Source organism: Triturus cristatus, chromosome 4_2 (assembly GCF_964204655.1).
Source record: "Triturus cristatus chromosome 4_2, aTriCri1.1, whole genome shotgun sequence".
NCBI classification, from domain to species: Eukaryota; Metazoa; Chordata; class Amphibia; order Caudata; family Salamandridae; genus Triturus; species Triturus cristatus.
In genome coordinates, this window is record NC_140586.1 from 467,846,756 (window position 1) to 467,865,454 (window position 18,699).

Genomic DNA, 18,699 nt, shown 5'->3' on the forward strand with positions numbered 1-18,699 from the left:
GCGTGTGGGATGGGTATGCCCAGACGTGGGTCCACTGCTCTCCATGCCACTGGAGTCAAGCTATCCTGGCAGATGAGGGCAGAAAGCCCAAAACCGGTCCTAGGATACTTGTTTCCACTCCAGGGAGGACCTGACCTGGCAGTTCGGGCTGAACTGTTCCCATTGGGTGCAGGGTCAAGACTGATTTGCATATGGCTGGGTCCAAACTGGAAGGGCATGGTGAGCAAAAAAACAATGGATTTAGGCCCAGATCTTTGTACTTGGATGAATGTATGACATTGTTCTGCATTCTGTCCATCAATTGTTGTTTTTGCATTTGTCACCTGCGTGGGATTGGTATTTCTAGACGTGGGTCCCGTGCTCTCCATGACACTGGAGTCAAGCTATCCTGGCTGATGAGGGCTGAAAGCCCGAAACCGGCCCTAGGATGCTTGTTTCCAGTCGAGGGAGGACCTGGCCTGGCAGTTAGGGCTGGACTGTTACCATTGGGTGCAGGGTCAAGACTTATTTGCATGTGGCTGGGTCCAAACTGGGATGGCATAGTGAGCAAAAAAACGATAGATTTGGGCCCCGTTTTTTGTACTGGGGTGAATGTATGACATTGTTCTGCATTCTGTTTATCAATTGTTGTTTTTGCATTTGTCACCCCGCGTGGGACGGGTATGCTCAGACTTGGGTCCCGTGCTCTCCACGCCACTGGAGTCAATTGTTCCTGGCTGATGAGGGCTGAAAGCCCGAAACCGGTCCTAGGATGCTTGTTTCCAGTCCAGGGAGGACTTGGCCTGGCAGGTAGGGCTGGACTGTTCCCAGTGGGTGCAGGGTCAAGACTGATTTGCATATGGCTGGGCCCAAACTGGAATGGCATGGTGAGCAAAAAAACAATGGATTTAGACCCAGATCTGTGTACTGGGATGAATGTATGACATTGTTCTGCATTCTGTCCATCAATTGTTGTCTTTGCATTTGTCACTCCATGTAGGATGGGTATGCCCAGACGTGGGTCCCGTGCTCTCCATGCCACAGGAGTCAAGCTATCCTGGCAGATGAGGGCTGAAAGCCCAAAACCGTCCTAGGCTGCTTGTTTTCAGTCCAGGGAGGACCTGGCCTGGCTGTTCGGGCTGGACTGTTCCTATTGGGCACAGGGTCAAGACTGATTTGCATATGGCTGGGTCCAAACTGGAATGGCATGGTGAAGCAAATAAACGATGGATTTAGGTTCAGATCTTTGTACCGGGGTGAATGTATGACATTGTTCTGCATTCTGTCCATCAATTGTTGTTTTTGCATTTGTCACCCTGCATGGGACGGGCATTGCTAGACGTGGGTTCCGTGCTATCCATGCCACTGGAGTTAAGCCATCCTAGCTGATGAGGGCTGAAAGCCAGCACCCGGTCCTTGGATGCTTGTTTGCAGTCCACGGAGGACCTGGCCTGGCAGTTTTTGGCTGGACTGTTCCCATTGGGCGCAGGGTCAAGACTGATTTGCATATGGCTGGGTCCAAACTGGAATGGCATGGTGAGCAACAAAAACGATGGATTTAGGCCCAGATCTTTGTACTGGGGTGAATGTATAACATTGTTCTGCATTCTGTCCATTAATTGTCGTTTTTGCATTTGTCACCCTGCGTGGGATGGGTATGCCCTGATGTGGGTCCCGTGCTCTCCATGCCACTGGAGTCAAGCTATCCTGACTGATGAGGGCTGATAGCCCGAAACCGGTCCTAGGATGCTTGTTTCCTGTCCAGGGAGGACCTGGCATGGCAGTTCGGGCTGGACTGTTCTCATTGTCGCAGGGGCAAGACTGATTTGCATATGGCTGGGTCCAAACTGGAATGGTATGGTGAGCAAAAAAACGAAACGATGGATTTATGCCCAGATCATTGTACTGGGATGAATGTATGACATTGTTCTGCATTCTGTCCATCAATTGCTGTTTTTGCATTTGTCACCCCGTGTGGGACGGGTATGCCCAGACGTGGGTCCCGTGCTCTCCATGCCACTGGAGTCAAGCTATCCTGGCTGATAAGGGCTGAAAGCCCAAAACCGGTCCTAGGATGCGTGTTTCCAGTCCAGGGAGGACCTGGCCTGGCAGTTCGGGCTGGACTGTTCCCATTGGGCGCAGGGTCAAGACTGATTTGTATATGGCTGGGTCCAAACTGGAATGGCATGTTGAGCAAAAACACGATGGATTTAGACCCAGATCTTTGTACTGGGGTGAATGTATGACATTGTTCTGTATTCTGTCCATCAATTGTTGTGTTTGCAACTTTCTAAGAATGGCATTTGAGTATAAACAGAATTCTTCTATCTGCTCCCAATCCAAAGCTATCACTTACTTAATGTAATAAGATAACCCTGTGTTAGTCAATAGGAGAGATATGCCTTACCCAAGTGAAAAATGACTTTAGTAGTGTTCCACTACCAAGACTTGTAAAATGTAAACCCACATGTCCTACTTTTTAAATACAATACATCCTGGCGTTTGGGCCTACCTTAAGGATGACTTATAATTATTAAAAAGGAAGGTTTAGGTCTAGAAAAAGGTTTACTTTGACATGTTTAAATGGCAGTTAAAAACTGCACTATAGACTACAGAGGCAGGCCTGAGACATATTTTAAAATGATACTTTGGTAGGTAGCACAATGAGTGCTGCCGGGCTACTAGCAGCATGTTATTTATAGGCCTTGGGTACATGGAGCATAATTTACCAGGGACTTACAAGTAAATTAAATGTACCAATTAGGGAGAGAGCACAATCACTTTACCACTGCCTGTCAGGGAAAACGTTCACAGAAACCTAATGCCAACAAAAACGGGATCAGTAACAGAAAGCAAAACTCTGGGGAAAAACCTGCAAAAATGGCCAGGTCCAACAATTGCTAACATCAGATGTCGCATTTAAGGCAAGTCTACCACAAATTACAAGAAAGCCAACCTTCTGGCTACATTGTCTGCTTCCTGCTCAATATAATCTCTTTAATGTTTATCTTTACCTGTCTCATATCATTGAACACTTGAATAGCCTGAATGAATATCAAGCCAATTTCCTTCTGGAAGCCTGAGGACTGTCTTTGTGGCATAAGATCCATCTCAATACTGATACTGCTTCAATTACTTACCAGTAATTTCATTTCTCTGAGTCCTACTCCCTCTCTTTTAGTCATCCAAAATGAGGCCTCCCTGCCTAGACACCAATCACAATATGCATCCCCACAAAAATCCCCCTATTCCTCCTGTCAGTAACCAAGCTCACAGGCAATACAATAGTTAGTTGTTCTGCACTGGAAGGTACCTCAATCATGGTTGATTCAGATATGAGTGGCAGCAAATTAGAAACAGAGGCCTACCCTTCTTCTTGAAGGACACCACGCAGGAACAGGGTCTTCCTCATCTGGGGAGGAGGAATAGCTAAAGTTCTTCCTTCTTGCTGCTTTCTTCCATGGCATTATCACAGTGTGTGGACATAGAGTTCCATCAGCCACTTAAAAATGATTCATAATACTAGACACATAAAGCAATTCACCATTAGGAGCACATAAACTGCCCACCTATCAACAGAGGAGAATTTGAGGCTATAGAGCTCATTAGAAAACTGTCCCTGCGGGACCACACTGCCTCTTAACCTGCTTTGGGACAGCTCTGCTCTCCTCTACAGGGAGCCACAGCAAGCGCAAGCGCACACATGTGGTGTCCTTTGATCTGGAAGTACCACCTGAGCTTCACAGCACTAGGACCCACCCTGTCGGAGCATGCTCTGCTGAGCCAACACCTGCTGCACTGCAACAAAGTGCACAGCTCAGCACGGATGCCTCATTTGTGATGAATTCAAGTGAGAGAGGGACATAAGGGTAATCTAGGGAACCTTGATATGAGCTTTCAAAGCAGCCAGGTCTCTTTATATTTTTCATATTTTTATCAATTATTCGCGCCGTAATCTTACTCAGATAATTTATTTTCTAACACGACTCAGTATGGGACTTTTTGTGCTTTAAGTTTGAGGGAATATTTACATGCATGATGGTTTGTTCGTTTTTCACATAGAATATTATAGGGAATGCCTCATTGCCCTCATACACTCATTTCCAAAGCTTTATGGAAGGTACTGACTTAGCAGATATTGCAGAGCTAGTAAAAGCACCAATAATCTGCTCTTAAGGGACAGCCATAAGCGTCCCTTGTGTCAGGGCTTGATCCCTTGTGATCCCTGTTTTAGTGTAAAATGTCCTATTGAATAACCTTACAGACTGTTTCTGAAATGCTGGCAGTGTACAAAGTAATACAATTTAATGTGGAATTCCAACTGTATAACTGTGTTAGGCAACCTAGGTTTAGTAATTTAGCTCCAATGATGGATCATGCATCAGGCATTTTACTATAATACACTACACACCTCACTGATTCTTGTGATTCTTGTGATACTGTACATACCAGGTAATTCTATATGGCGCTTCACGTTAAAGAGTGAAATTTCACTATGATAAGCATGCACGTTTATTACATTAATGCAGCAACATATTTTTCTTTGAATAAGAAAATTAAACATTTGCTATTATGTTTTCTATAACAATCTAACTTCAATAATTTTGGGAAAGTGACATCCATACTTCAAAGTAATAACAACAGGCTTTCTACAAATGAATGTTGTCAGCTCCACTGAAGAAGACTTAATTACATAAGTACATGAACTAGAGAAGGATTCTCCAAATAGTAGTGTAGCTCGTGAGCTACTGGTAGCTCTCCCTCTACTTGTAAGAAAGTTTCTTATTAGTGCAGCCTAGTGAAATAAATTAGAAGCTTTTGCTAGGTTGCTATAAATATATGAACACCACAATTTAAAAGTGCGCATTTGAAACGAAAAAGTATGTTTTTTCAGAATCCATAAGCTTAAATTCAGAGAAAGGAGAAAAACTCCAAATAAAAAATAAATTTCAAGCCGATTTTTGAGAGATAAAAATCAAGCGGCGTGAGGGAGACTACTACTAATATTCGTAACTTGGTGCGAGGGGGGAACTGTATCAATTGCTATGTATTACCTATGTAGAGGCATTCCACATTGACAAATCACTTTCTACTTTACTGCTGGTAGCTTTGCCTGATGCACAGAGGTGATCGCTGCTGGTAATCTCACATATAGTGAGCACTAATGTAATCTTGTCTGATGTGGTTACTACTACATCTTTAATAATGTTAGTAGCAGTGGAAGATTTTCATTTAACACAAGTATCTCTTATTACTGAAAAGGTTGTAGCCCCTGAACTAGAGCAATGTATTTTATGCTGTCCATTTCATGTCTCAGTTTCATAACCACATACACTAAGGAATGGTGCTGTAACTAACACAGGGCATACATTCTCCCTTCAATTAGCCCTAATGTGTTTACATAGTAATGGATGTCCAGACAGCAGTTCCTTCCTTTGTCTGCTAGAAGTATAGTCTCATTACAAACGCAAATGCAAATGGGCAATTACAGAATAAATGAATTATAAATTCCCTTACACTGATGTTCCGACAATTACTATTTGGCAAAACGCACATTCACTCAATAGCCATTGATGCAACTTTTTTCTGTTTTAAGAAAATCAATATGGGTAAGAATCCCAAAATATATCAATTGCCTGGAAATAATTAGTTTGTGCTGGCCCGATATCGGGATTTCGTTCGTCAGAAACGATGTTAGGGTTATATGATTATTCTGTTATGTTGCCTTATCATATAATGTTGTGTTATGTTATCGCACATTATATAATGTTGCATGTTTCAATATAGAGCAGGGTTTGGCACTTCAACAGCTCCTTGGCACTATCTGTAGTTTATTAATCTGTTGATGAATTTACCCGTTATTTGAGGGGGCTATTTTGGGGAATCGGTACCCTGACCCTCCTCCGGAATGTGTATGTTCATTCTCGACTTTTATTGTGGTACTTGATTCTGGAATGATTTTCCCCAAATAGCCTAATTCATATTTTGTGTTTCTATTGTCTGAGGCCTTATTCATGGTCATGCATTCTCATTCTTGTTTTCCTTGTAATCTCTGTGTTCCTGACTGCTATTTTCAAATTTTTGATTTTTGCTGCTAAGTTCTTGGTATGGGATTCTGGTATTCTGATCTCGCCAATCTGTACATTAGGCCTCGAGGGACAAAGAGGGTACCCTAGTGTCTGCTCAGCCTTTTCAATTCCCTGCCCGCACTGTCCTCTTCTAATGACCCCTTCCCATCAGTTTAACGCTTCAGCTACAAGCCTCTCTGGGAGGCAAAGGTTGCTGGGAACCATACAAGAGAGGGGTCAGTAGCCCTGCATGGTGTATTGGCTAATGTCACTCCTTTGCTACTGGTTGGGGGCTGGATCCATTCTGGTATTCTGATCTCGCCGATTATCACCCACCCCATGCATATAAACAACAGTGGATGCACCAGGTTGCAGCAATGGTAGACAATAAAGACTGACGTTATTTCTTTGTTTTCCTGACTGTTTTTCAGCCCAGATATCTTGGAGAGGCTATGACACCAGCGCTCACCATTCTGGCTCGGGCAATAATGAGTGACAATAACCATCAAGGCTATCAAGTAACATCGTATTTCAACCCCAAAGCGTCGGAACCCAGAATCCAACTAGTTACTGTACAACTTGGTCAAAAAAGCCCTTGGAAATTTTGTGCCGATGCTGCATTAACAAAACATCGCAAAGCGTTGGTAAGAATAATCACTATAATTCACCTGCTGCCAGTGACCATCATGTTTGTTTTTCTGCCACCAAAGAGTTGACCCAAAGAGTCAGTGTAATTTTTATTGTCTGAAAACAAGATGCATTTGCATTATATGTTGGGGGTTCGAATCCCTGTTCTACTGAAACCTACAAGGCGGTAGGGACGACGGTGGTAGCATCTCCCGACCCCGCTTGGCGCCATTACTGATCAAAGTTGCATCGCTGTGTTTATTTTAAATTTAGAAGTCTCTTGAGCTGAAACTCTTTTAAAAAACTTTTGTCACCTTTTTTTTGTATCTTACTTTAATGGTAGTGACCACATGATGTTATAATTTTACTGGCACGCTGTAATATTACCGCATTCTCGCAATCACTGTGGGGCTAGGTGCTTTAGTATTGTTCCAGAGCTTGCACTGTGCCTGCACGCCCGTTCTGACCCAGCAGCCAATCCCGGGTGCGGAGGGCGGGGCAGAGCCAGGCCCACACAGGAAGGCGAGCGGTTAGCGCTCTAGCTCTCCTACATTCGAGGGCTATTTAGCCACTCGTCGCCTCTAGCACGCAGCGTTTGCGCGCAGTGTGGCGCCTACTCCTGCGCCTAAGACGAGCCGAAGACCAGCCCGTCTGCGCCCGTCCGCGACAGGTCGGGGCTAGGGGCAGGGGGCCATGGAGGATTATACATCCAGCTCAGAGATACCTCCTAGCAGCAGGATAACATACAACTCTCAGGTATTAATAGAGATTGGCACACATGTTCCTAGGGTATGCACACATGAGGTGGGAACCAACCTAGAGGGCCCGTTTGCCTGTCGGGGATGTCATGTGCAGTTTAATATTCCCACTGAAGTTAGGCAACACTTTGGGGCACCCCCCGAATTTGGCGCTACAAGTACAACATATTACATCGACAAACAATCCTATGTGCAATTTACCATTGGGGAGTAAGAACTTGCTGTGTGACATTCGTTCATTAGCCAAACATGCCACTGAGGTATGGGACCTTATATCATCTGAGGAACCAGATTTATGTTTCCTAACAGAAACATGGCTCAAGCCTCACTCAATCCCGGCCATTACCTTGGGTATACCGATAGGCTACAAAATAACCAGGCTGGATCGCCCAAATAAAACAGCTATCGTATACAAACAAGAAATGAACGTCATTCTTACTGAGGAACTTTGCACACCTCAGATAGAATTATTGATTTTTAAAATCAATTCAGCATCTAAGGAACACAGGAAGGGAGCTTTGGTGTACCGCCCCCCTGGTCCATGCGAGAACTTTTCTGTTCTTCTCATTGAGGCTTTAGCTCCTCATGTGCAAGAGAAACCTGATTTTCTTCTTGTAGGGGACTTTAATGTCCACAGTGAGTTAGGAAACTGTACGGAGGCAAAAATCTTACTTACGGACTTAGACTTACTGGGACTAAAAAAGATCAATCATGGGCCCACTCATCAAGCAGGCCATACTTTGGACTTAGTCATGTCCAATTCGCCCTTGATCAAATGTATGCCACCTACTCAAGTGGACTAGACGGACCACTTCATTCTTAAATTTTACACCTTTGCTAACTACAAGCCCCGGGCTGGACAGATTGCGCTAGCCAGCACAAGGAGACCCTGGCACAAACTCACTTCGGAGGGTTTTAGGGAAAAGTATAAGGAACCCATAGCTAATAACCCTGCAGATGATATCACAATTGAATTAAATATGTTTGAGGAAGCGGTTGCCGAGGCTATAAATGCTACCATTCCTCTGAGAGTGTTTAAACCTCGTGTAGCACATAAGCAAGAGGTCTGGTTTTCCGATGAATTAAGATCCCTTAAACTAAATACAAGAAAACTAGAAAAGATATGGAGATCATTGCGGAGGACTGAAGACAAGGAACACCATAGGATCTCACTTAAGACATATCACAAGGCCATTGGTGCTGCACGGAAAAACTATATTGCAGCACAATTATCAGCAGCTGGTAAAAACTTGAAAGTGCTATATCAAATCTTACAAACTTTCATCAAGCCAGCAGCCTGTGAAACGGCAGAAATAGCAACCCAAGAACTCTGCGACGAGATCTCACTATTTTTTACAAGGAAGATAGATGGGATCTATGACAAAATAATGTATTCCAACAGAACTGCCACAGCAGATAACATCCCTCCACTGACTACAGGAGTCCATTCTCACTCCGCCCTGTGCCTCACTGATTTCCCTCCCATATCTATAGAGGAGGTAATTTCATTAATCATGCAAATAAAGAGTGGTTGTCCTTTGGATACCATCCCTGCACGTATCATGCCTATGTTGGCTAACGATCTAGGTCCGGGAATTCAGCGATTAGTCAATCTGTCCCTGAGTACAAGGGAAGTTCCCCTAGACTGGAAACGGGCGCTGGTAAGACCTTTGAGGAAAAACAATGCCATTCCCCGGACAGAACTGTCTAATTTGAGACCTATCTCTCTTCTTCCCTTTTTGGGTAAACTAATTGAGAAGTTTGTAAACCGCCACCTGTCTACTTACATCGAAAAAGCAGGGGGGCTGGATTCTTCCCAGTCAGGGTTTAGGCCTAGACACAGCACCGAGACCACCTTGCTGTCTGTCACAGACTATCTACATATGTTCCAGGATAGGGGTTATTCCGTTATCCTGGTGCTGTTGGATCTGTCTGCGGCGTTTGACACCGTGTCACACAACATCCTGACCTCCAGGCTAGCTGACATTGGCCTGGAAGATAAGGCGCTGGCTTGGCTGAGGAGTTTCCTAACAGATCGTACCCAAAGTGTCACCTTGGGTACATATCGGTCAGAGGAGCTGGGGATCTCTAAAGGGGTGCCACAGGGCTCTTGTTTGAGTCCCACGCTTTTTAACATCTATGTGGCCCCCTTGGCCAACATCATGAGATCCCATGGGTTCATCCCGGTGTCATACGCGGATGATACCCAACTCCTCTTTCCATTTAAAACCCTCACTACAGAGATCAGGAACTCTTTTGCCCAGGGAATGAAAGCAGTGGCACACTGGATGGCGTCCAACTATTTGCAATGTAATGTTGCTAAAACAGAGGTGATGTTATTCGGTGAGGCCAAACTCCTGTGGATTCCGGACTGGTGGCCTCAAGATCTTGGGCCAGTCCCTGAGCCTAAACTGGTAGTGAAGGACTTGGGTGTCAGGCTGGACCAGGAGCTTTCCATAAAACAACATGGTAATCAAGTGGTGGGCTCATGCTTTCACATCATTGGGCTGCTTCGGAAAGTGTTTCCTTTACTTCCAGACGCCACAAGAAAGACCTTGGTGCAAGCGCTAGTTTTGAGCAGACTAGACGATTGTAACGGTCTGTTACTATCAGCAAACAAAGGAGTAATCTCAAGATTGCAGGTGGTTCAGAACACTGCTGCTCGCCTTGTACTAAACGCACCTCCTCGAACACCTTCCAAACCCCTGTTGGTTAAACTTCATTGGTTACCAGTGAAACAGAGGGTGAAGTTTAAAATATGCTGTATCATACAGAAATGCCTGACTGGGAGAGGCCCGGCCTACCTGGCCAACAAATTTACTCCGTATGTCCCCACACGCTCTCTCAGATCTAGTGAACAGGCCTTGCCATGGGTCCTCAGAGCTAGGAAAGCAAGACAGGGGTTCAGAGCTTTATCTGTGGCAGGTCCTATGCTGTGGAACAGCCTCCCCATAGCTATCAGACTGTACAGAGAACATTTTCCTTTCAGGAAACAATTAAAAACCTTCCTTTTTCAGAATTAGGATACCACTTCAATGTTATAATGGTACACGGCTTGTGTCTGTTATTTTGTTTATTGATGGTGCAAAAGGGCGCGGAGATACTCCTCAGGGAGTCGATTCCAGCGCGGTACAAACATGCAAATAAATAAAATAAATAAATAAGATAAAATCATGGACCTCACCTAGCATCCCATGCTGCCAAGTTCCTCAATCACAACCAGACCTAGATGTCCCAAACACTCACATATTTGCACGGCACATAGATCCAACCTTGTACACATCCTACTAACTACTGCATACTCTCAAAGGACAGAACACCCATTCCAACTTATGCTTATTAACATTCCTTGGCATACCAGAAATCTCAGACCTCCTCATATATTACAAGATTGACCCCATCTGCATCACTAAAATAAGATTCACACCTACATCTTTGCATATCTTCGACAACCTTCTTCCCACATGCTAGAGCATGATATACGAAGGGAGAAGATCATGCTGTCATCCTTCTGTTCCTGCACCCTGGGCAAGCAACACTCAACTCAATGAAGCTGCTGGCATGCTATTTCTCACACGCAGCCAATCAGACTGCAATCGTCTATCTCATCTACAGCCAGCAAGGGATTCACTGATAAACTCTCTGATCTCCTCTGCACATCATCCTTCCAGTAACCACACATGACCCTCTTGGGAGGTATATACCTCCTAGAAAGCACAAGTTCAGAAGGCACCCACCTCAACCTCATCACACACTCAATTTGGCACAGAATGTCACATGACCAACATACTCTAAAGGGAGCATCCTCGAACTTGTGTTCTCAACATCACCAACAATCCAATGCAACCCGTCCATACCCCTGGACTGCACCGGAAACTTCATTATCTGTATCCCCTGGCTGAGCTTCTGATCATCAAACCAAAGTTAACCTCAAAGAAAAGAACAAACCTTCATATCCTTTAAAGACTTCTCCATAGACGACCTAATGCTTGTCCTCATCGCTAATCCTATGAACTCCACGTCTTACACCAACACCCTTCTAAAAAATTTCAACAATTTTTTTAAAACTCTATAGACATTCATGCTCCACTTAAGACACACAAGTACAAGCCGAAGTCTTAAGTACTGTTATCCTCTAAAGACCATGCTGGCAGTAAATGATCAATCTGCAGACAGGTAGGAATATGGAAGAAAACCAGAGCTTCCATTGACCTCATAATACTGACATCTTGCCGTACAACACACATACATCTCTTCACATCAGCCAAAGCAAAGCACTAAACCATCAATGAAGCCACTAGCAGTAGCAGAATGTTAGAAAGACAATCAAGCACTGCATCAACCCCCTGCCAAGCCTACCTATTCCTCATTCAACAGAAAAGTATATCACCTATTCTTCAGTGAATAAAATAAAGAAGATTTGAGCCTGCCACTTCCCATGAAATGTGTAAAAGTCATCTTTTCAAGCTCAGTCTCTTGCATATATTGCTGATATACTTATCTCCCTCAAAACCACTTCCAATGAACATGATGTTTTACCTTCATCATTCATCAAAGGTCTCTCTCGGATGGACTTTGACTCCCCTGCTCGTCATTGGTAATGCTTTCCTCACTCAAGAAATATTACCAAAAGCTTTCAAGATAGACTGAATCCTCTCACTTTCAAAGAATTCTATACTAGATGGTGATGGACCTCGCTAACTACTGGCCCATCACTCATTTATCGGATCATTGAAAATGTGGGCTATGTTCAACTCCAAGAACACATTAATGCTAACTATCTCCTGCATGAAAACCAGTCTGGCTTCAGATTACATTGCAGCATGGAGAACACAATCATCCCCATCATAGGTGATGCCCTCTGACCACGGATAAAGATGACCCCAGCCTCCAGGAATTGCTGGACCTCCCAGCTGCTTTCATCATAGTCAACTAACTCTCACTCATACGCAACCTGGAGTTTTGAATCGGATTCCATGCCAATGTCCTACACTGGTATTCTTGCCACCTTTCCAATTGATACCTGTTTATTCACATGGGCACATACACGCCCACAATATCCCTTTCACCTGTTAAGTCCCTCAGTGTTCCAAACTGTCCCCTGTCATCTTCTCCTTTTTCATGGAGCCACTAACGGGTCTGATTCACATAGGGAAGCATACACATTTGTGCAAGTTTGCTCTTTTTTGGTATTTGCAAAACAGCAATTCAATAGGTAGTGAGTGACTGCATAGACTCTGCAGGTGGAGGCAGAGAACTCTGTACATACAATGTTAGGACTCTCCTATCTTTCTATGTGCGAAGTTCTCCGCACCCAATGTGGAGTCTTTGCAGTCATAAACTTACTATTAAAATGTAATTTTGTGAATGCCAAAAAAGAGTAAACTTACACAAATATGTAAATCTAAATTTGTGAAAAGGAGCCTTGGTGCTCCACTCACAGATAACTTTTTCATGGAGCTTTTTGGTGCTGCACTCATTGACCGAATCAAGATTCAGCAATATGATGATGATATAAAACTCTGCTTGAAAGATTTCCCTTCTTTAGACATCCTAAGGCTAAAATACTGCTTGCTCATTATCCAAATTCAATAGTTCAGCAAATATGTACATATTACATGTTATTTGTCAAGAACAGCTAATAAGAAACAGTAAGACACATGTCTCAGTGATATCAATCTTGACATCTTCGATCCCCCAACTTTCACTGAATCTCAAGCCACTGAGGAGCATATGTACAAAGAAGTGGCGGAGTACGGCGTTAGCTGTCATGGCTTAACGCCTCACTCCGCCACTTCAGATATTTACAAGAATATGGTGCAGCCTTGCATGTTCGCCTGCACTGGCGCTACACTTAGCTGCCTAGAACCAATGCAGGCACCCTTGCACTATAGTTCAAGGGTGTCTTCGTCCAGGGAAAAAATGTTTATGTGTAGGAAGGTGTCCCTTCCTGCACATAAACAATCTTTGACAACCGTTGTGTCACTTCTATGTGTTCTGCTTAATGCAGCACACATGTAAGTTACAAAATGTCATGTTTTTAAAAAAAAAGATCGCTTATGTGCAGGAAGGGACAACTTCCTACACATAAACAATCCATGGCATTTTGCTTTTTGCATGTGTGCTGCACAAGGCAAAAGCAAAAACGAGGAGAAATAAAGTATTTCTCCTTTGTTCACCAAGTTAAGACCAGGTTTTCTCTGGTATTAATTTTTACACTGCCTCCTATTTATGCCACCCTGTAAATAGGGGGCAGCTTCAAAATCAATGGGTGTTGCAGTAGAACGCCCACTGCAACACCCACTGCCCACCCCTTTCACACTAAGCACAGCGTGAAAGGGGGCCTTATTTACTGCCTTGGAACTAAGGCAAAGCCCCTATCGCCACCGGAACTTCTGAAAAATTGATGTTCCAGTGGCGATAGGAGCTTGTACATATGCCCCTGAGATTCAGCCTTGACACCAACCTCACTCTCTAGGAACACATTGCCAACCAAACAAAGATGACCTGGTAGCAGCTCTCTCTTCCGAAGTAAGTGAAATAGGTTCCTCCAGAAAGCGACTTCAGAACTGCTGATCAAACCCTTGAACCTTTGCATCTGGATGGGGTTAACATCCTAGTCCATGGCCTCTCAGACTCCACAGCGGCACCCCTTAGGGCATCCTACATGCCACACATGCCTCATCCACTGCTGAAGAAATATGATCACACCACCCAACCCTGGTTGAGCTGCATTGGCTCTTCTTGCAGGCCCGCACCATCTTCAAATCCAGCTGCATATTTTACAAACCCATCATGTCCTACACTGCTACTTATCTTGCAGACAAGCTTACTATTTCTGGTGGTTCCTGGCATACACAATGGAACTCATTCAAAATTCAAATTTGTCAATTATTTTTGTCAACATGCTTCAGAAATATTCACACTATGTGTTGTCAGTCTTAGAAACATAACTAGTTGTATTTTCATCCCCTTGTATGTTTCCATTTACCTTGACAATTTTACTCTCTTTTTAATACATACTTTTGCAAATTTTTCAATAACTTCAGAATTGGATCACTTCTGCCTTAAAGCAGAACAATTCTTACTGTAATCTAGGTGAGTTTTGCTGTCACATCTGTCATAGTACACATCAATTCTATGATGATCTCCTTTGCTACCCCTATTCTTTGAATTTTTTGAAAACCTGACATCCTCACCACCTCTTACTTTAGCCACTACGTCACGCTCATTCATATTATCTTTTGATTCTTTCAACATAGCTTTGGTATATCTTCCAGACAACTCCATCATCCTTCATTGGTCAAAATATCTTCAAGTTTACAATCTTCATTAATCCATAATCTTTCCTGAATGGTAGGATCATTACAATGCTTGACTACTTGATCCCTTATCAACTCTTCCTGTATAGTTTCAAACCTGCAATCCAATGAAAGTTTCCTAAGAACAGAAATATACTCATGAACTGATTACTCTTTCCCTTGTTTCCTCTGAAAAAATTAGTATTTTGTTATCCCAATTCCTATATTTGGCATAAAGTAATTATCTAAATCATTAATTGTTCTAATACATTCATTGCTATCACCATCACTACCCTGCTTAGTCATATCATTGAACATCTTTAAGCCTGCAGGGCCAATTGAATGTAAAACATAATTTTTCTTTACTCCTCAGACTATTCTTCCACAATAGCTAAATAGTTAAAATAGTATTTTCACTCCAGCTTCTTCATGCAGGGTTCACTTCTGCAGGCCAGAATGGTTGCAGAGGTGATAGCATAAAAATGTGTGACGCCATGTTGAAAAATGCGAAAGTGGAATATGTTCACTGACCTTACTTCAACAGTGAAACACAAGAGACTAGTACACATTCTTTACCTCTTAAGAATTGTTCCTGTATGCAGGCATATGTACCGGAAACAAAAAAGTATTGTATATCCTGTGAAAGAATCACTTGAGCATAAAAAATATTTCCCCAAAATTAGTACAGTTCACAGTATAAACAGCATCACACAATAATCAGAATAATGGAATATTTTGGCATATGTACCGGAAACAAAAAAGTATTGTATATCCTGTGAAAGAATCACTTGAGCATAAAAAAGATTTCCCCAAAATTAGTACAGTTCACAGTATAAACAGCATCACACAATAATCAGAATAATGGAATATTTTATTTAGAGTGAATACTGAACTGTAAAATACTGATAAGATAAAGACACCCAGCACGTGCTACTGAATATGCATCTTTATCAGCGTAATTCCTCAATTATTAACAACGGAACCACAAATACTAACAAAAAATAGAACTTTCTGCTTCACTGGTTCCACTTTTCCAGTACATATGAACTCTACAAAAACTATTAATATCCATAGTCACCAAAATTCATTTAGCCATCTTTGGCTAACGCTCAAATGTGTTCCTCCTGAACTATATGAGAAAGTGAAAAATAAAAATCACATTGGTTAGAAAACGCTGCGTGAGCTCACATATCATAATGGGTGCAAGCATGTAAGACATTTGCAACGAAAGTCAGTGCCTGCTTGCGTACCATTGTTGGCAGTTATTAAAACATTCCATAACAGTGGATGTGAGAAACCAGGACCTGTTTGCAGTGTCATCCCACTTTTTGCCCTGATTGTGACAACTAGATGCCGGTTTTCTGACTCTGATTGTGCCCTGGGCTCTGCTGACCAGAACCATGGCCTATGCTCAGATTAAAAGTACATGTAATTAGGTATAATTACAATTGGTACTAACAACCTACCTCTAAGTCCCTAGTTTATGGTAGGGCATGTAGTTTTCGAGGTCTAGTAGATTTAATGTACTTAAGTGTGTACTACTGTTATGCCTGCTGTCATTTTAAAAGCCAGCCCTGCCTTGCAGGCTGCTTTTAAACTGAATTAATATGCAATTTCGACTTTAGAATGAAAGGTACTTCTGAAGCCTCAGACTATCTTATATTTACATAAACGTCACCCCTAAGGTCTCCCCTAGCTGGCCCAGGGGTAGGGTGACTTGTAACTATAAGCAGGGACATTATAAAAGATGTTTTATATGCCTTGGTGAGGGAAATACTGCCAACTTTATTAAAGTGTAACTATTGAAAGAAAGGAGCTAAAAATATACTTCATAGTATCAAAATGATGGAATAAATACAACAACTTGCCACTGTTAGATTTATTATAACTATAATAGAAAATAAGTTATAGAACTTTCTCTTCTGTAAGCCAAAATACAGACTTCCAGCAGCCCTGCTCTGATTGGTCAGCCTCTGTCAGACCGAAACCTAGAAATTATTGATGAAACCTTCTCTGTCATCAAACATTCCTTATCTAGTAAGGAACATGCACCATCACAATGCTATCTTGAGTCTGCAGGCTTCTCTCAGGAACCCACAGTGATGTCCCCTCATACCCTAACTGCCGCTGGCGTCGCCACTATTACCCACAGCTTAAACTTGTTTACACTGAGGCTTTAAAATCTTATAAACAATCGATCCTGGCAGCTAAGACGGCATATTTCTCACAAATAATCCTGGACTCACACAACAAAACGAAAGATATTTTTTCAATTGTAAATGAGCTCTCCTTGCCGGATAGGGTCACCCCCCAACCCCAGCCGACCCAAACCCTCTGTGACTCGCTAAACTCCTACTTCATAGAGAAAATTACAACAATAAAAAACAACATCCCGACCCCGGCATCTCCTACTCCCCCTCCTCTTCCCCCTAGAAATACCAGCACCTTGTCGGAGTTCCCACCTATCTCTTTACAAGAATTCGCCTCACTCCTTCACAAAGTCAGTTCGGGATCCCCCAATGATTGTTGCCCACCGCAGATCCTGAGAGAAGCCTTTCTCGCATGTCCAGGCCCCCCCCTAGCACTACTTAACAACTCTCTTGCTACTGGGGAGGTCCCTCTTTCCTTCAAGCAAGCTGCCGTCTTACCTATCCTAAAGAAACCCAACGCAGATCCCACAATACTCAGCAACTACAGACCCATTTCCCTCCTCCCCTACCTAGGAAAGATTCTGGAGACCTACGTCACCCGCTGCCTGAGCTCTTTCATAGAGAAATCCTCCTTCTTGGACCGTCAACAAGCGGGATTCAGACCCCTCCACTCCACCGAGGCGGTCATAGTAGCAGTCATGGACACCCTCAGGAAGGGCGCTGACAATAACACCTCCCAGGCCCTTGTCCTATTAGATCTCTCGGCGGCATTCGACACGGTCGATCACACCATCTTGATCGACCGTGTCCACAATGCCGGCATTCAGGGAGTGGCCCTTGACTGGCTCAGATCTTTCCTTCACCAGCGATCACAGTCCGTCCATCTTTTCACTTTTTCCGCACCCTACACATCCCTTCCCTGCGGCGTCCCACAGGGCTCTGCACTATCCCCTCTTCTTTTTAATTTGTATCTTCAACCCCTCTTAGCCTCCCTCCGCAACTCCCCGGTCACAATTTTTAACTACGCGGATGACCTCCAGTTAATTTTTCCCATAGACTCCCTTCCTTCCTCCCGTCTTAACTTCCAGTCCACCATGCTGACCATTGCGGAGTGGATGTACCACAGCCACTTAAAGCTGAACCCTACCAAAACTGAGCTCGTCCTGGTAGGAGGCCCCAATCACCCATGGAATTCCACCTTCTGGCCAACATCTCTGGGGACAGCACCCACTCCTGTGAGCTCAGTCAAAAGCCTGGGGGTGATCATTTCTGAAGATCTTTCGATGAGACCGCAAATCAACGCGGTCACCTCAGCCTGCTTTTTCCACCTCAGGCGGATTCGCAAGATCTGCAGGTTTCTCACCAAAGAAGCCCTGACCCAAGTTGTCATTGCTCTCATCACCTCCAGGCTCGACTATGCCAACATGCTGTACGCGGGAATTCCTGCATGCCACCTTCACCGACTACAGCTGGTGCAGAATCAAGCTGCCCGCCTGATTTTCCGCCAGCCCAAACATCAGCACGTCACTCCCCTCCTCCGTAGTCTGCATTGGCTCCCTATTTCCAAACGTTGCACTTTCAAACTGGCATGTTCTACCTTCAAGGCCCTCTCGGATGCAGCCCCCTCGTTCATCTCTTCGGGCTTGACCCGTCACATCCCTTCTAGAGTTCTTCGCTCAGCATCATTTAATCTCCTTGAGGTCCCCAAATTCAAAAGAAAAAAGCACGGTGCCTTGAGTTTTTCTGTCCAGGCCCCCTCCACCTGGAACTCCCTGCCACCTTCACTCCGTCTCTGCCCAAAGTACGACTGTTTCCG

The 18,699-nt window shown here is 43.8% G+C and overlaps 1 protein-coding gene across 4 annotated transcripts in view; it reads left to right on the forward strand.

Moving 5' to 3' along the window:
- The window catches only part of LOC146834561 (vitellogenin-1-like), a 977,187-nt gene that overhangs the window by 588,492 nt on the left and 369,996 nt on the right, over window positions 1-18,699 (forward strand). For all 4 annotated transcript variants that reach the window (XM_085601961.1, XM_085601964.1, XM_085601963.1 and 1 more), the window contains one exon: window positions 6,479-6,691. In XM_085601961.1, coding sequence (XP_085458087.1) covers window positions 6,479-6,691 — 213 coding nt within the window. The remainder of the gene's footprint in view (window positions 1-6,478; window positions 6,692-18,699) is intronic.